This window comes from Schistocerca gregaria, chromosome 10 (assembly GCF_023897955.1).
Source record: "Schistocerca gregaria isolate iqSchGreg1 chromosome 10, iqSchGreg1.2, whole genome shotgun sequence".
NCBI lineage: Eukaryota > Metazoa > Arthropoda > Insecta > Orthoptera > Acrididae > Schistocerca > Schistocerca gregaria.
In genome coordinates, this window is record NC_064929.1 from 66,751,655 (window position 1) to 66,777,988 (window position 26,334).

Below are 26,334 nucleotides of genomic sequence, written 5' to 3' on the forward strand. Positions count from 1 at the left end.
CGGAGATAGGAACTTGCCTTCAGTATATCCTCTCCTCTCGATATCCACCAGGCCTCAACCTCCGCTAATTTCAAGTTGCCGCCACTCGTACCTCACCTGTCTTTCAACAACTTCTTTGCCTCTGTACTTCCGCCTTGACTGACATCTCTGCCCGAACTCTTTGCCTTTACAAATGTCTGCTTGTGTCTGTATATGTGCGGATGGATATGTGTGTGTGTACGAGTGTGCACCTGTCCTTTTTTCCCCCTAAGGTAAGTCTTTCTGCTCCCGGAATTGGAATGACTCCTTACCCTCTCCCTTAAAACCCACATCCTTTCGTCTTTCCCTCTCCTTCCCTCTTTCCTGAAGAAGCAACCATCGGTTGCGAAAGCTAGTAATTCTGTGTGTGTGTTTGTGTGTTTTGTTCATTGTGCCTGTCTGCCTGCGCTTTCCCGCTTGGTAAGTCTTGGAATATTTGTTTTTAATATATATATATATATATATATATATATATATATATATATATATTACTTTTTTTTAAATTATAAAAATGAAATTATAGTTTACTTTTAATGCTGGACTAATTGGCTGTAGTGAAGGGATACAATGTCTTTTGAAATCACAACAAAGGATCAGATTTCATCACAAATTTGTTTTATTTTATATATAATGAATTAAACGTACACAGGCTCAAACATTCATGTTTTCTTCAGTGTGCATCACTTTCTCCAATGTTATTATGGCACTCCTTCAGTAGACACACACAGTCTGCAAGGGTTTATCCCAAATTTATTTTATAATACAATAATATAAAGAGATCCCCTCTCTGTCATGTAAATGTCTTGTATCTGACAGATATTTCTGCCGTCAGTCTGGCGAATCAAAACTGAGGCACAAAACCATTATGCATAAGAACTAAATAACTACTGCACTTTTCTCTTATTATTGCGTGTATGTTGACAAAACTTATTCACTGTAAGCATAAATAAAATTCAGCAATAAGAAATTCGCATATTGCACAAAAGAATAATTATTAACAAAGAACTCTGAGTTTATATTACATATTCTTTGGTCATACTAGCTTTTTGTAGAAACCAGCAAAGTTTTCTATGGCCAATTCAATACAGGAAACTTAAAAGCAAACCTTAAATACACAACAAATGAAATAGAAACACACAACAGTAATATTCACGGGCAGTGTTACCAGTACTCAGCACAGCTTGGAAAGTAAACAACAACTGCTTCGTGTTTACATATTCGTTGTTCTCAAAACCTTAAAAAACGCGATTACATACTTTATAAAAACCTTATAGCACTTTTAAATGTAAAAAACTAAATTCTTATTCATTATTTCTCATCATCTTCACCACCCCAATCACATTCAAAAACATTCCTTCCAGCTTTTGCTTACTTCTCAAACATTTTAGTAAGTATACTTTTATTTGTCTGTCATCTAAAAATTTTAATCTGTCACATGATCTAGACTTTTGACCTGCATATGCTTCACATTTAATCATAGCCGTGCAGCACAACTGAGTTTTACACTGATATTCACTGTATTACCCAAACAACAAATCTCAAATGTTACGGATCTTTAAGGTAGTACCTGACGATGAGAAATAATTTGCACATAGATGAACAATTATCAGTTTTCTTATTCATGTTCTCTACAAACTCTATTTTTACAACCATTCAGATCCCAGAAGAAATGCATCAAATATCTATATTTATAGACAGAAATGTTAAATTAGTTTTATGAGAAAGACAAATACTACTATACACACATTAAAAAAATAAATTCGTTAATTAAAATCTACTAAATTATCAGGAATGAGTTAAAACATAGAAGTAAGGGAAGAGGAAAAGTCCTTAGAAAACTCATTGTAGTTTGTCCCTTTATAATTCTAATCTCATAAAAATATCCCAGTTAAACAACAAATGGAACAGAACATTTTAACACGCAAATAAAAAAACAAAAAGTTAAATTACTTAATAAAGTCAACATTTGTAAAATAATGTATGAGGACTCAATACAGAGAGCATACATAACTATTAAAGGTATGCAAAAAATATATATTTGAAGTGAACTGTTATATAATTTTTGGAGGCAGGAGGGGAAAGGATACTCATCATGAAGTTATCCTTTTATATATATGTATATATATATAACTGCATTTCCTTTTTCATAATATATAATTTCTTTTCATTAATATTTATAATATATAATATATGGAAATCACACTCCCTGTGATTCTATTAAATATTTCATACTCTGAATATATTCTTAGGCTTGAAGAGCAATAAGCAGCTCCCTTCATTAATCAGTGTTGTAAACATGAAGAGGGAAGCCACTGTTTCCTGGCTATTACATCCCTGTAATGACCATTCAGACCATGAATGGTTTTAATCAGTTTTGTTAATATAAAAAGATTTCCTACATATTATTGTCAAAAACCCTTTGCTTGCAACACATACACACATGGAAAGATATAGCAGTTCTGATCTTGGAATGCTTTCTTGATTCAAATAGAATATATAACATAAGAGCAGTAATAAAGATGAAAGTTCTATATACAGATACATATATAGACTTATGACATAATTTCTCTCATATCGTTGATGAAAATTTCATGCAGAAAAAGACACTTTAAATTCGTTTATTTTAAACTTTACACAGTGCGCATAACTTTACTCTTCCATTCATCTAATTTATAATGCTAGCGTTATTTATTATAGCATTTAATTAAAGTTCATATATTTGGGAGCACTATAGCACATATTCATAAAAAAAAGTAACACCAAATGTATTTCTTCTATTCATGGTGTATAATTATTTTACATGTATACAGGTATATATTTTCCAGTACACAATGTACTTGAAAGCATTCTGGTATGAAATTACAAAAGCTCCATTGTCACTTAAACTGCAAGAAACAAAAGCAGTACTAACTTGACAGTCACATAGTCTAATATAACCTTATGACAAGTTTGTCTCTCAGTGTACTGAATTTCAGATATCTTGAAATATGTGTGGTATATGAAGTGTAAATGCACCACAATAATTTATGTACAAAGTAAGAAACTGAATACATTTTGTGTGCGATTCAGTGCATTTTATGTACATTAAATAATATAAAAAACTAAGACCTGAGTTCTAGTTGTATCATTTTTGTAGTGTTTCTGGTAAAGGCAGGATTATGAACTTCAGGTAGGGTATAGTGTTTGAACAAGTAACATGAATTAAATATTGGTTCTTGTTTTAAATTTTTCTTAGCTACGTATCTTCTTTACTTTGAATTATTACAATAATACCTTTGCACCCATTTGCACCATGGTTTAGTATTAACCTATTTGTAAAGATATTGTCAATGAGAGCACGTCAATGCTGAATATATTCTATTTTCATTATCAGTTTCAGAATTCAAAACATATTCTTACTAAACTCTTATATGCCATTCATCAGCACTTGGTTCAATAACTTTTAGTGATTTTTAATCTGTATTTCAATATGTAAAAGAAAACTTGACAAGAGTGTACTTTATCAGTCTTTTCATTTTTTAACAAGCATTTAATAAATAAATTATTGTGAGTTTAACAGATTACAGAAGCTTTCCTTTCAGACAAATTATGGATGAAGGAGGCTTCGTGATGTCATCAGCACAACAATGCATCTGTTCCTAGAAAGCCATTTTAAATTATTAGCTTCAAGTCTACATTAACCAAATATGGGTTAAAGTGAGAATTCAAGGGCTGTATATGCAAAAGTAGTTAAATATTGGACCCATTTTCTGTATAGGTTATAAATGGTTATAGGGTAAAACAAACAATGGTGAAGCCATATCAAGGAAATGCCAATTATTATGAAAATAAGAATATAATGAGGTTTCTGTGCTGAATTAAATGCAAGTTTTAGATATTACTGGAAAGAAAAATTGTAAAAAATGGAAAAATACCCATTCAATCTACACTTTGTCAGTTTTTTACATAAAATGTCAAGAAATATATTACTCTATAAATGACAACTATTAACATTAATATGCTGGTCATCCAGTCATGTGATGTACAAACAAAGGAAATAAAAAGCCTAATTTATGTTTTCCTTTCATTTATACGAAAACTATAATATTTGTGATCACCAATATATGTCAGCTTTTGACGGCAGTGGAAGACATTTGATTCAATCCTCATTGCAAACACATTGTCACCCTACTCATAACAAATTTCTACTCTTTCTGCCACTCATTCCTCCCATTGTTCATTTAACAATTAATTTTCACTACAAACATTTGCTTCTCTGGAAATGTATTTTTTTCCACTACAAATATCTTCTGCTATTAACTATAACATTTAAAGAATTCTGAAGACTGCTACGTTAACATAATCTGGAATATCTGCCATACATACACACATACACATAGTAGGGGGTCTGTAATTTCTTTCAAACTCCCTCAATTTAAGTAACATATACAGTCAAAACTTTATATTTTACTAAAAAAAGAATATTTGGATCACGTAGATAAAGGTATATTAACAATATCTGAGACTGAAGAGTAACTTTCAATGAATGACCAACTTCAACAGAGTTGTTGGATATGATCCCACAGCTGCAATATATAGCTCCACCATATGGGAAGTACATACAGGGAAGAAATAGCCTTAAAAAACAAAAACACCTGGGGAAAGATGTGATGGAAAAATCATCCCTACCCTTGTATGATGAGACACACAACACTCCCGAAAAATCTATGAAGTAAAAATGATTGAGATCCACAGCTGTAATAATGAGGTTCCTGTGGTGTATAAGTCAAAGATAAACACCAAGCTCCTTAGAAAGGATAGAAAAGAAGAAAAAAGTTAGAAATGAAAGAAGAAAGAAAAATGTTAGAAAGGAAAGAAGAAAGAAAAATTATACAGTAGACAGAAAGAATGCCAAGATGATATATAAAATAGGTAGAAAGATATAAAGGAATAGAAAGAATGATATAAAAATAGATAGAAAGGAAGGTGTAAATAAAAGTAATGTATTAGTGTGAAAACTAAAATGTAAGAAAGACGACTATTTGACAGTGACACAGAGATAATGCAGAAGAAGACAGAAATTTGTGTAAGACAACTGAAATGCAGTTGGGGATTGGAGAACATTATGTGTATGAATGGCATGAGGCAACTATTAGCAGGAGAGGCTCTCTATATCTCTACTGTTTCAAGGTACTGGTGTTGGCATGGAAAGAAACTGAACAATCAAAGTGGAGACCCTAATAGTGAGAACTGTATATAATTTTGCTGTTAAACTTTGGCTGATCTACACCACAATTCCTTCCAATGGGCTTCCTATGCTATTTTATCTGTTGTGCCAGTGCTTTGACCAGTTCTTACTTCCCCTATCTGATCTTTTCTTTGCACAATGAATGAACTGTATTTATTGTTCAAGAAGCTAGCTATAACAGCTGTGGATTTTAATTTGGATCTGTCAGCTCTGCTAAAGCAGTCCACATTTAAGTGACATATACATATGAAGTCTTCTTCTCCATCAAATACTGCTAATATCTATGTTTTACTTTTATTCAGACCAATAAGAAAGTACACATTTTCCAAATATGTTGGGAAAAAGATGACATTAGTTCTAAACTAAGTTTCCCATGGTGTATAATCAGGTGGGCATATGTGGCATATTATTTTTTCTTCCAGTGTTGCATTTTGTTACTCATTTTCCTCACAAGATGAACACTTTATCCGTTTTATTAACTACAAAATTATGATGCATCAGATGAAGCCATATTTCTATAAATTGGAACTCACTGTGTGATGAACAATTTTATATAGTACAAACATCAAAATTAGTTTATTATATTTTAGTTACTTTAAGGAATGAAGAATCAATGGACAGAACAATAATAATCATTCTTAAATGTACATTAATATGAAGAATAAATTGGAGAATTGTGATATCTATGCTCAAGAGTCAAAATTTAAAAAGTACTATAAGATAGGGTAAAATATTATTGTGCTAAATATACCTTGTCAAGCTGCAACAAGTAAAGGGTGTTATACCATAAAAAGTTTGAGGAATAAAAGCAGATACTTGAATCCAGATGTGACATAGGTAGTAGGTACAATATTACCAGTATTATATGTTCTGGTAGGACACAAACTATATGATGATGGTGCTGTATGTTGCTAAGAGGAACTTACTTCCTCATTCATTACATAACAAGTGCTCAAGGTTATATACAGAGAAGCAGAAAGAGATTACTGTGAATTAAGATTGATTTCTCCAAATAAGCAATTTTAACTACTAGAGCTGTCCGACAGATAGAGGAAAGGGATTAATAAAGCCCAATTAATGTTTCAACAATTTAAGTCTGGATCATATTTTTCTTGTTTCCTTTTTAGAAGCAAAGATACTTTCTTGAAACGTCTCTCTCAGGGCCACAGTGAAGTTCATTACAGTTTTATCTTGTTAGAATGTGATCTATCAAATACAAATTACTGTCCATATATAATTTTAGAAACCATTGTGATCTTTCAAGAGCAAGGTTAATTCAGAACCACGTCAGTGAATTTGAAAATTGGAAGTGCAATGGCTTTTGCATGTCTCAGCACTCCAAAATAGTCATTATTCATCGATGGAAATTTTTGCCAGATTACACCCATCACTAAGGTCAAATGGTCTTAGCTGTATCCTGGATCGGGAAAACTGAATATGAGGGTTTAGGCAGAAGCTATAAAAAGCCATAGAATTGATTGACAGTACAAAGGACACAAACAAAGTACTATATGCTAAGTATGTATTTCAACACCAGCCACTGGATAAGCTTCGGAACATGTTATGAGTTGACCTAATTAAGAGACATACAAGGTATTTGTTTCAAAGATGTTGTCGCTAATAACTACCAAAAATGTGATGTTCTAGTGGTAGACTAGATTGAGTAGTTTAACTCCATTATCACAAATGATCAGTAATTGCAATTACAGTAAATATCAGCTGAGGTGGTATTTAATTAGGTGAAATGAATTTCAAGAACAGCATCTGTAATATTATAATGGTGAAACTTGGCAAGGTTTAAAGTTTTTGAAATAATATGTCCTCATACCAAACTAAGAGGGAAAAATTGGAGTGATACCGCTCGGAGATAGTGGCAAAAATGATCGGTCAGAGGAGAAATGTTCACACAGCGGCAGGAGAAAAATACACTTGTATTGAGTGGATACTCTAAGGCAAAGAAGCACAATACCACTTGATTTAAAGGTATTGTGAACCACAGCTTGTCAAACTGGCAAGGTTAGCTACGACAATCGAGCTGCTAAAAAGAGTACATCTTAGCTAGGGAACTGTGCAATACCGACTTTCAAGCACTTTTGCGTACTGCAAATTATACGATACAGGATATATCTCGGTGCAGTTTTTGCTCCATACACAACAAGGTACAAGTGGTGAGCTCCAACCAGTACCAGCAGAAAAATACGCCACTACACAGTGACGGTTAGCATAGCACCCAATATCCAGTCTCTGTGAAGCTCGTAGTGAGAGGTGCTGGGTACTGTGGAAGAGCCACAGAGAAATAATCAATACAGTTCAGAGTTTTGTGAGATGTTTCTGTAATGACAGTAGCCGACACATGTGGCAATATTTGCTCCCAGCACTGTGCGTGGCCAGAGTGGCAGACCGTCTCGAAGTTGGCGGCAAGTGACGACTACGAGCCGTACGGCGATGGCCGTCACCTACTCTCGGCAGGGCCGGCAGCGGTAGTGACACGGGAGCCCGGGCCACGTGGGAGTAGCAGCCGCCGGGACGTAGGGGACCGAATCGGTCGGCCGCCGTCCGTAGGATTTGAGGCGGTAGTAGCGGCAGTTCACGCATCGGCCGCAGAGGCTACACCCCGTACAGTCCGCAGCGAGAGTAGCCGGGGCCGGGACGGTGGCCGACGGGGCCGGCGTCCGGCAGCTACTCTCTGTAGGGTTTGCAGTAGGAGTAGCGGTGGTTCATATGCTGGCTGTAGGATCCGGAGTGCGAGAAGCGCTTGAGGCACTTGGAGCACTGGAAGGGCTTCTCTCCAGAGTGAAGGCGCTTGTGCTCTGTGAGGTGGTGCTTGTGCTTGAACGCTTTGGTGCAGACGTCACACTTGTGCGGCCGCTGACCTGTGGGCAGGCAAACGGAGGCTGCAGTTGTAGCACGTGGCGTGGCCACACATTCACATGCTTTACTACTCTACTTTCAAAGCTGCTATATCCTAATACACAGGGTGTTACAAAAAGGTACGGCCAAACTTTCAGGAAACATTCCTCACACACAAAGAAAGAAAATATGTGGAATTGTGTCCGGAAATGCTTACTTTCCATGTTAGAGCTCATTTTATTACTTCTCTTCAAATCACATTAATCACGGAATGGAAACACACAGCAACAGAACGTACCAGTGTGACTTCAAACACTTTGTTACAGGAAATGTTCAAAATGTCCTCTGTTAGCGAGGATACGTGCATCCACCCTCGGTCGCATCTAATCCCTGATGCGCTGATGCAGCCCTGTGAGAATGGTGTATTGTATCACAGCCGTACACAATACGAACACAAAGAGTCTCTACATTTGGTACCGGGGATGTGTAGACAAGAGCTTTCAAATGCCCCCATAAATGAAAGTCGAGAGGGCTGAAGTCAGGAGAGTGTGGAGGCTATGGAATTGGTCTGCCTCTACCAATCCGTCAGCCACCGAATCTGTTGTAGAGAAGTGTACGAACACTTCGACTGAAATGTGCAGGAGCTCCATCGTTCATGAACCACATGTTGTGTCGTACTTGTAAAGGCACATGTTCTAGCAGGACAGGTAGAGTATCCCATATGAAATCATAACGTGCTCCATTGAGCACAGGTGGACGAAACTAAAATTAGCTCTAACCCATGTCCACATAACATCTTTTCTTTATTTGTGTGTGAGGAATGTTTCCTGAAAGTTTGGCCATACCTTTTTGTAACACTCTGTAGATCAATAATGAAAAGGCAAGAACTATAAAAATGACTACAAACGCTGAGTTCATCTAATATGCAAGATGCATCAAAATCTACATCTACATCTATACTCTACTAGCCACCAAGTGGTGTGTGGTGGAGGGAACAATTTGTGCCAAATTCACATTTCCCACCCTCTGTTCCACTCGCGGATCGTCTATCTGCAAGTGTGTCCCACTTTCTATGAGATTTGTGACATTCTTGCGATGGCTAAATGTACCAAATCTTGCTGCTCTTCTTTGGACCTTCTCAGTCTCTTGAATCAGATCCAACTGGTAAGGGTCCCTTACAGACGAACTTCTAATACTCGATGAACTAACGTATTGTAAGCTATTTCCTTTGTTGAAGGACTGCATCGGTTCAGGATTCTAACAATAAACCGCAATCTAGAGTTCACCTTGTGTAATCTGATCATTCAATTTGAGATCATTTCAAATAGTCACACCCAGATGCTTGACTGATGTTACTGCTTCCAAAGACTGGTCATTTATTTTGTACTCATACGTTAATAGGGATTTTTGCCTTGTTATACGGAGTAGGTTACACTTACTGATATTGAGAGATAACTGCCAGTCATTACAGCATGCATTTATTTTCTGCAAATCCTCATTGATTTGTTCACAACTTTCATGTGATATTACTTTCCTGTTGACATTGGCAAACAGTCTAAGGCCGCTGTCAATATCATCAACCAGATTGTTTATGTAAATCGTAAAAAGCAGAGGAGCTATTAAGCTGCCCTGGGGCACACCTGAAGTTACTCTTGTTACTGTTGAAGTTACCCAGTTTAGGATGACCTCTCTGTTAGAAAACTTTCTATTCAATCGCATATGTCAGTGGATAGACCGAAAGCGTGGACTTTTTGTAGCAATGATGTAGTGCTACCCCTGGGTGCAATTCTACTCTGGGGGCAGCACTCCTCCAGAGCCACTGTGCAGTTCAGGATAGGAACAAATGTCCATACAATGGTTCTAATGACCTACACAAGATAGAGGACTTCTAGGCAGTTCTGTCATATGAAAAAATATTACATGAAACAAGCACTGCAATACTGTTTAACTTCAGAACACACTTAGCTCTAGTGAACTTTCCACGTCACACAATGACACAACTGAATTACAAAACTGTGAGAGGAAGTAGGTAGGAAGGTGAGAGGTAGAATGGTAAGGCTCGACAGTAGGGTTGGGTTGTTTGGGGGCAGAGACCAAACAGCGAGATGATTGGTCTCATCGGATTAGGGAAGGGCGGGGAAGGAAGTCAGCCGTTCCCTTTCAAGGGAACCATCCCGGCATTTGCCTGGAGCGATTTAGGGAAATCATGGAAAACCCAAATCAGGATGGCCGAATGCGGGATTGAACCGACGTTCTCCAGAATGTGAGTCCAGTGTGATAACCACTGTGCCACCTCATTCGGTGACAGAAGCGTGCAGGAAACTACTGCTCACATACAGAGTGGATTCATCAGACAAATGTGTTCACAATGTTAGCTTCTGTGGACAGTTTGAGGACCAGCACGATGACAATGTTGATAAGGTTACTTTGAGACATAGATAGTGATAAATGTCATGAACTAGGAACAAAACCATAGTTTGGACAAAAAATCATCTCCAATTGTTTTAAGCTCTGAAGCCTGCTGGATTATGAGCCTGGACGTAGCTTTCTGTACTCAGCTAGGTACTCCCTACAAGGTTTTATGTATCATTTTAGAACACTATACATAAACAGTAATACTCAGCAAACATATTAACTTCAAACAATTAGGAATTGTTGATGATATAGTAACTGAATTCTCAGCAGGTGATAGTGTGCACAACATGCTAGAACTTTTGCTGTATGGGGAACAGTGTAATTGTTATCTGCTGAGATACTGATGCAAAAGTGGATCCCTGAAACTGAAGTAGCTTTTAACACAAATCAGTGATGGGTGAAGAGAACAGTGATTTGGTGTTGGCTAGAGTTTGTAGAAAATGTTTAATAAACAGAACATCATGAAAGATTGGAAAAAAATCCCTGGAAACTGTTAACAGTGCAACAACATACTGTGCATGCTATGATTTGCGGAGGATTTTGATCTGATGTTCCTGATGGTTTCTTTAATTGTTGAAGTTAACAGTGTAACTGACACAAAATTTTAAATTAATGTATGTGTCTTATAGTAAGAACTGTGTTATGAAAAAGCTGTGTAGCTGCAGTATGTGTGTAGGAAACTTTAAGTTACTTGTTGCAGAACTGAGCTCATGCAAGATAAGTTGTTATTGTTATTTTTTTGCCGTGTAGGATTAGCCAAGCGGTCTAAGGCACTGCAGTCATGGACTGTGTGGCCGATCCCGGCAGAGGTTTGAGTCCTGCCTCGGGCAAGGGTGTGTGTGTTTGTCTCTAGGGTAATTTAGGTTAAGTAGTGTGTAAGCTTAGGGACTGATGACCTCAGCAGTTAAGTCCCATGAGATTTCACATACATTTGAACATTTGTTACTTTTTTGTTATTGGCATCATCATCTTCATCATCATTGCTGTTGTTGTTGTTTTGTTTGGAGTAGACATGTCTACCTACATTAAGATTTGCTATTCTGTAGCAAAAACATCAGCATAAGCTTATGATCTATTCTCCATGGTCTTCAAGACACAATTGTTTGAAACTGTGAGTAATGGGCATTGTGCAGGCCATAAATGATATATTTTCAGCTCATGTTTGGCTCTTGTAATCAGAAGCTGAGTTCCTAATTACAGTTTGCAGAGAAAAGTGCAGACAGCAGCTGTGATTAGCAACATGACACTTGTTCACAACAATTTAACATGATTTATGAGGAGGATTTTGCAATAACACAAAAGAACTGCAATCAGTAAATTTACTGTAATGTGAACTAGTCCCATTCCTGATCTTTTCCATTGCTACATTTCAGAAACCATTACAAACAGAGTACAGTTGTGTTTGGTTTGTAATGTCACCTACATCTAAATCTACATCTACAGCTACATTTACATTCAACAAACCAGCGAAGTGTATGGCACAGGATACTTCTAACTGTTCCTATAGAGTTTCTTCCCATTCCATTCAATATGGAGTGCATGACAAATGACTGTGTGATGCCCATGTGTGTGCTGCAGAGACAAAGACTTATATGTTCAAGTCATTTGTAAAGTGTACTCTCGGCTCTGGACCAGTAGTACATGTTCTGAACAACAATTTAAACTCTCCGGAAACCAGATTGTTTGGAGATGGCACTGTCTTCTGATTTTACAATGCCAGGAAATGAAAAAAGAGTGAGAATTTGGAAAGAAAGCCATGTGCGATGATATAAGTGAGAAGCATTTATTATGATAATACAGTCACATGATGGGGTTGCTGGGGTAGAAGCTGCCACATGTTATTTTAAAATGTGATGAGGAAGACTAAGGAAAAGATGGATGTGGGGAAGAAACGTTCCTGTGGGAAGAAAGAGCTACAAGGATGACAAACAGCAAAATGAGGAGCTTTGGTGCCTTAGGTGCGATAAATGGCCTATGATGCTGTAAAAAACCAATTGCCTCACAGATAGATTGAATTACTCTCTTGACAGTCCATATGCTAAGATCTGATCGATTCCTCGCAACTGTGGAATGTTAAGTGATCAATGACCTATTTTGCCAATGATATGAGGTCTAGCTAAAAAATACCTGGATTAGGGATATAATATTCTTTATTTTTATTACTTCCTAATTTTTCACATTATCCCCATCAAATTATTCCTGTCCATGATACTTAAACCACTCTGTGAGAATTATACACAGTGTCGGAAGTTATCTTTTGAAACCATGTTCATGAAATCTATCACTTTTTCTTCAACTGTCTTGGATCTTGTTTGCTTCAGTGCAAATTTCACTTTTGGGAAGAGAAAACTGTCACACAGAGCGAGATCTGGACAGTAGGGTCAGTTTTCCACCACTGGGTTCCCACAATTAGTGAAAAGTTATTCCTCTTGTAAAAACGCTCATGTAGTATCCGTCTAATTGCTTCTTTCTAAATTCTTACAATATCAGCAACCATAAACATGCTCAACTGATGATGATTCAGGTTAAAGAACCATTTTTCAATTTTTTCCACTGTTGTTGACACTGAGGATCCCCTAAACATGACTTATTTTCGCTCTCTTCTCGTTTCTCTTTGAACCCCTTAAACCACTCAAAGACCTGAGTGTGTGAGACACATCATCATAGCCTTTTTTCAGTAAAGAATGGCCCTCTCTGGTGAGCTTTCCAAGTTTCAATCAAAACAAAGGCAGCAGCCTGAGTGTGGGGTCAGCAGGCAAATGGTTATTGGGAATGGAGAGAAGAGATGATGGCAGTGTAGCATTTGACCTCGAGACCTGCGCTGTTAGTCTTTTAAAATATCGGTCTGGCTATTTTTTAGCCAGACCTCAGAGTCGTCTGTCGACTGCGCATCCGTGCGTGACATGTACTCTAAGCCAAGTGGGACTTATCATGCTGCCCACCTACAGCTACAACCTACACCTACAACTACAACTACAGCTACAGCTAGCTACAGTACATAGGAAAGAGCGAGCTGTTGGCTGTTGGACGTACCGGTTCCCGACTCACCGGAATGCTCGTACTTGTGTCTCGCCAGCGAGCTCTGCTTGCTGAATGCCTTGTCGCACTGGTCGCACACGAACTGGCCCTCGGGCTCCTGGTCAGTGCCACCGAGGGCAGCCAGCAGGCGGTGCCTCTTGGAGGGCGAAGTGCCCAGAGCTGGGTCGCCACCCGAGTCCTCCGCATCGTCCGTCGTGTCTTCACCATCCCCGTAACCCTGTGGCAGGAGAAGGGGATTGAGGTCAGGTGCAGGATGGCTGAGAGGTGTGTGGGATCCACGAATACTGTTGTAACAGATGGACAGCGTAACACCCTAGGTGGCTGGATTTTTAGGTAGTGAGGCATGGTGTATTCTCAGCCTCGTCCAGTGGATGGACAGCATACCATTGTGGCTCTCTGAAGTCTACAGTAGTAAGACATGGTATTGCCTCACCCTGGTCGAGTGGATGGACAGTGGTAGGAGCTATGGTTGTCTCAGCCTAGTCCAATGGATGGTTATCATATAACTGAGGGAGAGGGAGGGAGGGAGGGAGGGAGGGAGGGAGGGAGGGAGAGGGAGGGAGAGGGAGGGAGGGAGGGAGGGGGGGAGGGAGAGGGATGGGGAGGGGGAGTGAGAGAGAGAGAGAGAGAGAGAGAGAGAGAGAGAGAGAGAGAAATAGAGAGAGAGAGAGAGAGAGAGAGAGTGTGTGTGTGTGTGTGTGTGTGTGTGTGTATGTTTCTTCATTCTTAAATCAAAGTTTGACATAGTAATACTTTAGATTCAATGAAATTTTATGATCTAAATTTATATGTATAATTTTTTTTGGACTGAGCAAGATGAACTGCCAGTGACATCTCTAGGTGCTCAGAGTTGCACTTGGATGACACTAGTCAGTCATTCAGTAATTAAAATACATAAGATTGAGGCTAATGAGGAGCAGAGGAGCACCTGTTGCTCAGTTGAACGTGGCTGCTTTGTCGAGTCTCCCCCCTCCCTCCCCCCTCTTCTGCCCTGACAGGCATACATGCTAACCAGATATAGCTCTAATGGTGCGTTCTTGCTCCAGCAGGTGGCTGGAGCTATTGGCAATAGAGGGTCGGTGGTATGCAGACTTAGGCAATGTCCTCTCGTTTGGAAACTGAACTGTTATAACCATATCTTGCCTCGCTCTCACTCTCTGCCTGCACTTTAGTCAAGTTAGATCTTGATGGAGACTAGTCATCCTGTACAGGACAAAGAAAATGTATAGTTATTAGAGTAGTTCTAATTGCCAATAGCCAGCAGTTGTAAAAATTAGCATGGTTTTTCCCTGCTACCAAGTTCTAGCCATTGTGGAATTTTTTGCAAGACCTATGATGTTAGCCAGTATACTATTGTAGTTTGTTGGACCATACAGTGCTATGAAATGTGACATTTACTCCACATGATATTTGCAAAATGGCAACCGCCCCCCTCCAAAAAATGTTCCCAATTGCGGTCCCCCTCTGCCTCTTCATTAACTCATCTGGTATTTGGCAGGGAACTTTACATAGGTGTGGGATTAGACCTACACCGATCTCTCTGTGCCCTCAGTGGATACAGCGTCTGCGATGTAAGCAGGAGATCCTGGGTTCGAGTCCCGGTCAGGGCACACATTTTCAACATGTCCCCAATGAAGTATATCAATGCCTGCTTGCAGCTAGGGTGTCCATTTAATTACCATTTCATTCCAGCAAAGCTGCATGGTCATCAACGGTAACTGTTCTCTCAGGAACAGATACTACCGTCATATATAGTTAAAATATGGCTTCCCAACCATTGACCCTATTGTGCGAACACACACACTATGCCCAAACTCGTACGGGACTTGGTAGATTAATCTGCCACGAGTAACGAGTATGATGGGCAAACATCTATTAGGCGAACTACAAATGTAGTGGTGTGTACATGATGGGAATGTGGGTCTCATGGGGAGCGTGCAAGGGATAACTCCCTGCAGGTGCACTATCCTCTGTGCCCTCGGTGGCTCGGATGGATAGAGCGTCTGCCATGTAAGCAGGCGATCCCAGGTTCGAATCCTGGTCGGGGCACACATTTTTAATATGTCCCCAATGAAGTATATCAACGCCTGTTTGCAGTAAGGGTGTCCATTTAATTATCATTTGATCTCTCCTTCATAGCAATGAACCATCTGAAGAACTGTCAAATTAGTTGTTAGGTTGGAGTCCATCACAGTGACAGTGAGTAACTGAAAGGATATGTAGCACAAGCAATTTAAATAAAGCTGTAGAAATAACATGGAAAAAATTGGCAACCTTCATTTTACTGGAAAGTGTGACATCTGGAAATTATACGAGTGTGGGCTGTGTCTAGAATTGCTCACCTGCTTCCACGGACGCTTGTCGGAATGCGGACTGGAGGAGTCACCACCGTTCTCGTGATAGCGGCCGAAGGGTGCCGGGGACTCGGGTCCTCCGTAGGGCAGCCGATCCAGAGCCGCCAGTGCAAACAAGTCGCGGGGCTGCGACAGGATGCGAGCTAGCCGGCTGCCGCCGTCCCCGCCGAAGGGGAAGGTGGGGGTGGCGACAGGGCCGGAAGCGGGTGCCGGGGGAGGAGACTGCCCTGCGTCGAGGGCGGTACTACGGTGCGGGCTGGGCGTCGCCGATGCTGCGGGGGACGCCTTGCCCACACTCAGATTCATCGCCGCCTCGTCACCGCCGCAGGAGTAGTCGGACCTGTGAGCCGAGTCCACATGTGTACGTGCTGAAAGGTGGCTGTGTATTCTGGAGTCTTACAGTCATCACAAAATATGATATGTATACACATTAGCTGCACTGCAACTGTCCTGCTGTACATAATGTGTGTTTCTCGATTCTTGTTACGAGTTCCTAGTGGCCGTAGGGGGGACTTAGTTGATAAAATTATGATGAGAAACCATGTTTAAGTGTAAAATAAGTTTAAAGATTGACTTGTAATAGGAAGTGTGAAACATTTTGTGTAGGCATATATCTGTCACACAGTCTTGCTGAAACTGACTATGAAATGTATAGACATACAAATTACTGGTTTGTTTGTCTGGTGCTACCCTTTGTTCCTCCACTGTGCACTGTAGTGGTTGTGCAGTGGTGCCTGTTGAGGTTGTGTGCATGTTTGTGTTTGAAGCGGTCACGAGAACATGGTGGTGATCACCAGGGCATTTGTGTCTTTCTCCCATCTACGTATTCTTTTTTGGGGAAAAATTCGAGAAGGTTTCCATGCTCTTACAAACATTCTCACCTGTCAAGAAATGTTCTAGAGTATAACTTGGAAATGTCATTCTGGGAAAATAATCTTAACCAATGAGTGGTGCAATGTAATAAAGACGAACAAATAATCAAAAAGCGTATCTGCTTATAGCAGCAAATTAAGTAAACAAACAATGATTGTATGTGATTGCAGGCTTTCTCAGCGAATTTCGTATATAAAGTCTTCACGGGTTGTCAGCTGAGTAGCATCGTAGTCTCGTAGCAAGGTTTCGATGGAATGCGTCTCCATCATCTTCAGGCAAAGTGTCGGGATATCGTCGGTCGCGAGCTTATATCTCTGCTGGACCGCTCTCCACTTCCCACGGATTGGCCGGCCGTGGGAAGCAGAGAGCGGTCTAGCAGAGATATAAGCCCGCGACTGACATTATCCCGACACTTTGCCTGAAGGTGATGGAGACGCATTCCATCGAAACGTTGCTATGAGACAACGATGCTACTCGGCTGACAACCTGTGAAGACTTCATATATAAACAATGATTGTGTTAGTGAACAATGATGTAGTTCCATTAAACAAATCAGTGAATAGAGAATATGACGCCAGGGGAACAAAAATTATTTAAATCCATAGAAACAATCATGAACCGAGATGAAAGTGTAAACATTCCAATAGAATCCACAATTCACTCAATGTTCTCTGTATGGCCTCACAAAAAAACTTCTGACCATCATCCCATGCAGAAATATTAACTGGAAAAGAGAAAGACAAGTCAATATTCTTACTAAAAATTCCACTTGTTTGAACTTCGCTTACCATTCAGCCTTAACAGTCTCCAATTTCCTGCAAGGAGGCTTGGTAGACAGGTCCAGGGGCTGCTCACAGGCAGTAAGGTCATAGAGCGGGGGCGGCGATGGCAGCCCCGAAGGTGGAGGGGCCAGTGGGGGCGGTGCTTGGTACGGCACATGCACCAGCCGTCCTTCCCTGCGGTCGCGTGCTCGTGTGTTCTGGAACCACACCTGCAGAATACCCAGACACACTGCTACATATGTCCTGGCTGGAGAAGTTACACACGAATATATGGGGCTAGGGCTATAATCAAAACATCTCCTGTACCACAAAAGGAAAGACTAGTATATAAAATGGGAATATAGTAGCTTAAAAGGATTGGTAATGATCAATTTGTTGATGAAAGTATGCAGCAAAACCTGATGTGAGGAAGACTTACGTAACAAGTATGTACAGTGTAAAGTAAGAAGTGGGTGAATGGTGAGGTGGAGATGACAGGTAGATCAAATATATTAAAAAGGCAACAGAAAATAAAATATGAGTACACCATAGAGCCTAATCGAATTTACAATGGTAAATGGTTATATTAACAACTATTCTATTCAGTACAAATCGAGTATAAGTTATTAATCAGGAATGTATGAGACATTCAACAAACTTCATAAAATCATAACTGGTGGGTGACTTCAGTTTGTCACACAGTGGTGGCAAGTTATACATACATATAAAAGGCTACAACAATCAAGTGTAACATTTCCTTATGGATAAAGAAGAAGAAGGAAGAAGTAGAAGTATCAGTTATGATACTCATAGCTGAGGGACAGAAAAACTAATTTGAATCGTTATTTGTTGTGTGAAAAAATACCTACGGATCTTTAAAAAAAAGTGTGAATCAAATGTAGGAAGAAGCAGAAAAACCAGCAACTGAAAGAAGAGGATCTAGCAAAAATTAGTTGAATAGAATATGAAAGAGAATGATAGGGTAAAAGTTGGATACTCTTTGACAAAGAAGCTGATTAAGAAATAATATATGTGACAGATAAGGAACAATTACCAAAATAATGATTTTAAAAAAAAGTCATTGAAGGAGAATATACAGATAAAAGGAAGATTAAGGTAGCTGAATATGGAGAAGAGGAGAAGCAGAAATAGTACTGCTAACAGTAGGAAGCAAATCAGGCAGATGAGAAGGAAGGAAGAAGAGGAGGAGGAGGAGGAGGAGGAGGAGGAGGAGGAGGAGGGCAGGAGGAGGTGAGGAAGAAAAGAGAAGAAAGTAGAAGGCAGAGGAGGAGGAAACAAGTGACAGGAGAGGGGGCAAAAAGACAAAGTGTGAGGTACAAGAGAAGACAGTAGCAGTAATTAGAGGAGGAATGTAAAATAATAGGGGAAAGAAAGCATAATACACAGGGGAGTGATGTACAACAGAATAGGAGGAATGAAAGTTGATAGCTAGTCGAATGGAAGGAAAAGGAGCAAGTTACAAAATGTTAATGAAAATGATAGTGTTGTATGGGACAAGTAAGACAAACATGAAAAAAAAGTAAGGGTAATGTGAGTACAGTACAAGTAAGAGAATATGTGGAGAAGAGAAGGAGAATATGGAAGAGCTACATAAGGAGAAGCTTATGGGAAATTAGTTGTACAGTGAAAGTATCTAAAAGTAATAATAACAGCATGGAAATACTTAAAAATTAAGTACACAGAGCAATGAACGGGGAATAAGAAAGACTAGTAAATTGTGTGAAGTGACTGATTGAAAGTGGGCCAATAGCAGGCGGGTGAGGGTGGATAATAAGAAGTCAATGTCTGAAATGGACAAACAACAGATAGAAAGAAGTAGAGCAGACAATGAGAGTAAAGAGAAAGACAATACCAGTATGAAGAAAAAGACTTGAGGAGTGCTTGGGTGGAGCCATTGCCCACTGACCTGCACCACACGTACGGGGAATCCGATGCGGTCGGCGATGCGCGCCAGCTCGTCCTTCTTGGGCCGAGGGTTGGCAGCGTAGCAGCCCTTGAGCACAGCCAGCTGCTCGTCGGCGATGAGCGACCTCACGCGGACCTTGCCCGTCCGACCCATGCCGGCACCCAGGACACCTCCGCTGGAGCCGTGGTTCCCGGCAGAGGCACCGGGGAGGCCGGAGGTGGATCCCGCGGTGCCGCCCCCTCCGCCCCCACCGCCTCCCTCGTCGTCGTCGCTCGCCTCGTCGCTGCCACCGTTGATGGACATTTCCTCCGTCTTGGCGGTGACCGCATCTTCCAACTTGGCCGCGAGGCCCTCACTCCCGCTGCCACTGGCTGCGGAGGACGACGAGGACCCTCCACCCCCACAGCACAAGAACCTGTCGAACAGAGACTTCATGTCATTCCCAATACACAGTGTTAACACTAAAAGCGGAACAGCATAAACTGACTGTCGTTGTCGCATAGCTTCAACACATTTTAAGAAGGGCATCGCGGAAACCAACAAATCCTGCTGTAATGTAAAAAGCACTCCGTCTTCAGGCCACGAGTGGCCTTCCGGGACCGTTCGACCGCCGTGTCATCCTGCGAATAGGAGGTGCGCGGTGTCAGCACACCACTCTCCCAGTCATTATGATGGTATTCTTGACCGAATCCTCTATTATTCGGTCGAATAGCTCCTCAATTGGCATCACAAGGCTGAGAGCACCCCAATAAATGGCAACAGCGTGTGGCACCCTGGATGGTCACCCATCCAAGTGCCGATCACACCCGACAGCGCTTCACTTCAGTGATCTCACGAGAACCAGTGAAACCAATGCGACAAGGCTGTTGCCTGCTGTAATGTAACTTGTATTTATTCACAAACAGTCTCAGTCAAATGACCATCTTCAAATCATGTTTAGCACTGGAAGTTAAAGAAGGTTTCTTGGTGTCAAATACACAATTGCAGTATTCACCACAGTGCATGGCCAAAAACGTACCATAAACTGAAGACTGACTAAGCACCTGCCTATCATGACAAGTGTAGCAATACTGTATAGTGCAGTAGTCCTGGGAATTTTCCAGCCTATTCAATTCACATACCGAGCAAGGTAGAACGCAGTATTAGTAATTTTACTTCCTATTCCATTTATGTATTGAGCATAGCAGAAATAAGAGTGCATATTCCACTCTTTGCGTCTAAACCATCTTATTTCTGTTCTCATGAAATCAGTAATGTAACATGAAAATTATACGTAAAGGACAGTCTCCGAATAACTATTGCAACCTACATCTTTCTGAATATTCTTAACATATTCATTTCTTGACCTCCCTTTATGATCTGTACTCCAAACAATTCCTTCCAATACAAAACTGGTGACCCCTTGGTGTGTCATGATGTACCCTATCAACTGATCCCTTCTTTATGTCAAGTCATGTCGCAGATTTATTGTCTCTCCACTGCTTTTCACTACTTCGTTATTGGTCCCAAATCTACCCATCTAATCATCAGCATTCTTCTGTAGCTTCTACTCTTCCTTGTATAAACTATCTATTCTCCATGTTCTACTTACATGCATGGCTAAAATCCAGACAACAATCTTAAGAAAAGACTTCACAACACTTAAATCTATATTCGATGTAACAAATCTGTCTCTCTTCAGGAACACTTTTCCTGCCATTGCCAATCTATCTCAATCCTCTCTACTTTGGCCATCATCATTTATTTTGCATAACAAAACTTATCTACCAATTTTCGTATCTCATTTCCAAATCTAGATCCCTGGCCATCATCTAATTTAATTCCACTACATTCCATTATCCTTTTTCTGCTTTTGTTGATGTTCATCTAATGTCCTCCTTTCAAGACCCAGTCTCTTTCAAGACCTTTGCTGGCTCTGACAGAATTCAAGTGCAGTTGGCAAACCTCAGAGCTTTTATTTCTTCTCCCTGAACTTTAATTTTCATTTCAAGTTATTCTTTCCTTTTCTTCACTATTTGCTATTGTCTGCTTTCTGTACACGTAAACTGTCTTTCACCCCCTGTATTTTACAACTGCTACCCTAAGAGAGTTATACATAACTGATTGGCAGTTCATACAGCACAACAGGTGTTTAAATATAGGTGCTAAAACTATTAAAATATAAACCTGAATGAAAGGTCCGATAGTCCACTGTAGTTGTGTTTATTTAAGCCGATTAGAGACCCGCACAACTGGTTTCGTAACCTCTTAAGTTGAATCTTCTGGTATATATAAATGCTACGTACTACAGCATAGGAAGCTACATAATGTCGCAGTAACAGCTGGCGTGGCTAGGCAAAGTTTTCAACCCTCTTCAGTTGATAAAAACCATTATCAGTCATGAACTTCCAGTCTAAAATATGAAGGAATAGAATTGGGAATCAGAAAAATATATCTGATTAAAAACCAGTGATTCAATAACGAAAATGAAAAAGAGATGAGGACAGTCCCCATGTAACGTGTAACAAAATTATCTGTTCACAAATGTAAGTTCAGCTTTCATCAACCTACTTTCTGAGAGATCACAGGGTCGGTATTGCCTTGTGTGTTCCTACATTTCTCCAGATTCCAAACTGATCTTCTCCAAGGTCAACTTCTGCCAGTTTTTCCATTCTCCTGTACGGAGTTCATGCTAGTATTTGGCAGTCATTGCTTATAAAGCCGTGCGGTCTAACGCACGGCTTTCCGCGTGGGAAGGAGCGCCGATCCCTGGCACGAATCCACCAGGCGGATTTGTGTCGAGGTCCGGTGAGCCGGCGAGTCTGTGGATGGTTTTTAGGTGGTTTTCCATCTGTCTCGGTGAATGCAGGCTGGTTCCCCTTATTTCGCCTCAGCTACACTACGTCAGCGAATGCTGCCCAAACAAGTTCTCCATGTACGTGTGCACCAGCATTACTCTACCACACAAACGTAGGGGACTCCTCTGATGTGAGACGTTCAGTGGGGGGTCCACCGGGGCCCAAACGGCACAATAACCCTGGGTTCGGTGTGGGACGGCGAAGGGGTGAAGTGGACTGCGGTAGTCGTCGTCGGGTTGTGGACCACTGTAGCTGCGGCGGGGTCCCCGGTTAACCTAACATAACATTGCTTATAACTCTGACAGTCTAGTCATATTTACACCTGTCAGTGCCTGATGTAAAAGGCAGCTGAGTGGAAATTTATCCAATATACGAGAGGCACAGGGGTCATGGGTCCTCTATGTGTGCAGGTTGAGGAAATCAGAAACTGAGCTCACCTTTCATGCTGATCCAGGTCAACGGCAGATGTGAGCCTCTTGTGGCAGAAGCGGCACTGCAGGTCCTCGAGGGTGTTGTTGTTATTGTTGTTGTTATTTGTTGTGATGCTGTTGTTGTTGTTGGATGGGTGGATGAGTGTGAGTGGCGACGAGGCGCTGGCGACGCTGGAGGCGGAGGAGGAGGAGCAGTAGCTGCTTCCAGCGGGGGTGGCCGGGGACCCTGAGAGCTGCTGGGCTCCCGCCTCCACCAGGCGGCGGCTCACCGTGGACCCTACCAGCTCCAGCAGGCGCTCCACACCCTCCTTGGCTGTGGGGCATTGACACTGGATAAGCTGGCTGCCAGCAGTATCAAAGATGATGTAACTTACCAAACGAATGTGTTGGTAGGTTGATACACACACAAATAAACACAAACACACACACACAAAGTTCAAGCTTCCACAACCCATGGTTGCTTCATCAGGAAAGAGGGAAGGAGAGGGAAAGACGAAAGGATGTGGGTTTTAAGAGAGAGAGGGTAAGGAGTCATTCCAATCCTGGGAGTGGAAAGACTTACCTTAGGGGGGAAAAAGGACAGGTATACACATACACACACACACAAACACATCCATCCGCACGTATACAGACCTCTTGATAAGTATGGAGGTGTGATTACACATGTCAATCACTTCGCGATTACGGGCAGCATGGGGTTCACGCCTGAGCCTCAGGACGTGCGCTAGCAGCGCATGTCGGGTGTTTCAAGCATCAACTTCGTGTCTCAATATCTCGGGATGTAATGGGAATATTGCGATGCAAATGAACGCCATTGTGTATGTGCTTTGTCATGCTATGGATTGCTGAAGAAAAAATATAGGAGGTCCATAAGTTTGTCTTAAAAAAACACATATGCTTTCGTTTTAAAATGTTCCCAAATATGTACACTCCTGGAAATGGAAAAAAGAACACATTGACACCGGTGTGTCAGACCCACCATATTTGCTCCGTACACTGCGAAAGGGCGGTACAAGCAATGATCACACGCACGGCACAGCGGACACACCAGGAACCGCGGTGTTGGCCGTCGAATGGCGCTAGCTGCGCAGCATTTGTGCACCGCCGACGTCAGTGTCAGCCAGTTTGCCGTGGCGTACGGAGCTCCATCGCAGTCTTTAACACTGGTAGCATGCCGCGACAGCGTGGACGTGGACCGTATGTGCAGTTGACGGACTTTGAGCGAGGGCGTATAGTGGGCACGCGGGAGGCCGGGTGGACGTACCGCCGAATTGCTCAACACGTGGGGCGTGAGGTCTCCACAGTACATCGATGTTGTGGTCGGCGGAAGGTGCACGTGCCCGTCGACCTGGGACCGGACCGCAGCGACGCACGGATGCACGCCAAGACCGTAGGATCCTACGCAGCGCCGTAGGAGACCGCACCGCCACTTCCCAGCAAATTAGGGACACTGTTGCTCCTGGGGTATCGGCGAGGACCATTCGCAACCGTCTCCATGAAGCTGGGCTACGGTCCCGCACACCGTTAGGCCGTCTTCCGCTCACGCCCCAACATCGTGCATCCCGCTTCCAGTGGTGTCGCGACAGGCGTGAATGGAGGGACGAATGGAGACGTGTCGTCTTCAGCGATGAGAGTCGCTTCTGCCTTGGTGCCAATGATGGTCGTATGCGTGTTTGGCGCCGTGCAGGTGAGCGCCACAATCAGGACTGCATACGACCGAGGCACACAGGGCCAACACCCGGCATCATGGTGTGGGGAGCGATCTCCTACACTGGCCGTACACCTCTGGTGATCGTCGAGGGGGCACTGAATAGTGCACGGTACATCCAAACCATCATCGAACCCATCGTTCTACCATTCCTAGACCGGCAAGGGAACTTGCTGTTCCAACAGGACAATGCACGTCCGCATGTATCCCGTGCCACCCAACGTGCTCTAGAAGGTGTAAGTCAATTACCCTGGCCAGCAAGATCTCCGGATCTGTCCCCCATTGATCATGTTTGGGACTGGATGAAGCGTCGTCTCACGCGGTCTGCACGTCCAGCACGAACGCTGGTCCAACTGAGGCGCCAGGTGGAAATGGCATGGCAAGCCGTTCCACAGGACTACATCCAGCATCTCTACGATCGTCTCCATGGGAGAATAGCAGCCTGCATTGCTGCGAAAGGTGGATATACACTGAACTAGTGCCGACATTGTGCATGCTCTGTTGCCTGTGTTTATGAGCGTGTGGTTCTGTCAGTGTGATCATGTGATGCATCTGACCCCAGGAATGTGTCAATAAAGTTTCCCCTTCCTGGGACAATGAATTCACGGTGTTCTTATTTCAATTTCCAGGAGTGTATATTCATGGGCCCCAGCCCTACATTGATACCGGTGAAAGTCGTTCCAGAGATATTTTGGGTGGAAAAGATAGCTGGCACACCAAAAGAGATGGAGCCAGTCCCCATGTAATGTGCAACAATATATATAGATATATATATATATATACAGAAAAATATAAAAATGCAAGGATGCACTACAAGCATTCCATGCGCACCTTGCTCAGCGTGTGGTGAGCCTGGGCTTTGCCGGCCACTGCTGGGCCTGGTCTGCTCCATGTCCACATCCTCGCAGCAGCCGCGGGCCTCTTCCTCCTCCTCGTGGTCCATACGCTCCTGCTTGATGACTGGCGCCGACCCGGCCGCAGACTCCGGTCGCGGGGTACCCTCCGGTGACTGGCGCTCCCTGTCCTCGGGGCCGTGGTCGCGCTCTGACCCTCGGTCCTGCTCCTCGTCCAGGCGCTCCTGCTTCACCACCGGACGCTGGGGCTCGCGGTCGTCCTCCGCCCCAGATGCCGCCTGCTCGTCCTGGTGCTCTCTGTGCTCGAGGTGCTGCTGGTGGTGTTGTGACGGCGCAGGCAGAGCCTCCACTTTACACGCCTACGGTCACATGAGAAGACTGATTAGATATCCACACCGCTACAGTAGGCCTTCACGGACATTGACTGTTCTACTGAAAAGAGAACAGGAAGGTAGAGCCCCCAGCAACAGTGGAGTGTGGAGTGACTACTGACCTGGAAGTGGTGCAGCTGCTGTTGCAGCTGGTGCTGGAGGTAGGGGGCTGGTAGCTGCTGGAACAGGTGGCCGAAGCCCGCTGCGGGCTGCTGCAGCTTATATTGCACCTGCGCAGCTGCAGCTGCTGCTGCTGCCGCCGCCGCTGCGGCCTGCAAGAGGAACAGGTGTCAGCAATCCAGAACATGGTCTACTGAGTTCTGGTCAAATGGCTCTGAGCACTAGGGGGACTTAACATCTGACGTCATCAGTCCCCTAGAACTAGACCTACTTAAACCTAACTAACCTAACGGCATCACACACATCCATGCCCGAGGCAGGATTCGAACCTGCGACCGTAGCGGTCGCGCGGTTCCAGACTGTAGAGCCTAGAACCGCTCGGCCAATTCGGCCGGCTTTCGTCACCTCAGTTTATATGGATTTGGGACATAGCAGTTGCTGTTAAAGAACATGCAATTTCCCCATTTTTTATTTCGATCGATGCCACAACTAACTAAACTACAGAAGATAAAGAGCAAAAGAATACAATGGGTGGGCCATGTAGCCCGT

At 42.4% G+C, this 26,334-nt stretch overlaps 1 protein-coding gene across 2 annotated transcripts in view; it reads right to left on the bottom strand.

The window, feature by feature from the left end:
* Positions 1–611: 611 nt before the first annotated feature.
* Positions 612–26,334, bottom strand: part of LOC126293269 (zinc finger protein 1) — a 177,006-nt gene continuing 151,283 nt past the window's right edge. Inside the window, exons 6-13 of one of the 2 annotated variants that reach the window (XM_049986390.1) lie at positions 25,788–25,937; positions 25,272–25,653; positions 22,739–23,045; positions 19,465–19,879; positions 17,565–17,767; positions 15,892–16,243; positions 13,544–13,766; positions 612–8,118 (exon numbers count right to left, since the gene is read on the bottom strand). In XM_049986390.1, the coding sequence (XP_049842347.1) occupies positions 7,925–8,118; positions 13,544–13,766; positions 15,892–16,243; positions 17,565–17,767; positions 19,465–19,879; positions 22,739–23,045; positions 25,272–25,653; positions 25,788–25,937 (2,226 nt within the window). In that variant the 3' untranslated portion in view covers positions 612–7,924. The remainder of the gene's footprint in view (positions 8,119–13,543; positions 13,767–15,891; positions 16,244–17,564; positions 17,768–19,464; positions 19,880–22,738; positions 23,046–25,271; positions 25,654–25,787; positions 25,938–26,334) is intronic. The other variant, XM_049986391.1, reaches the window with a different exon arrangement.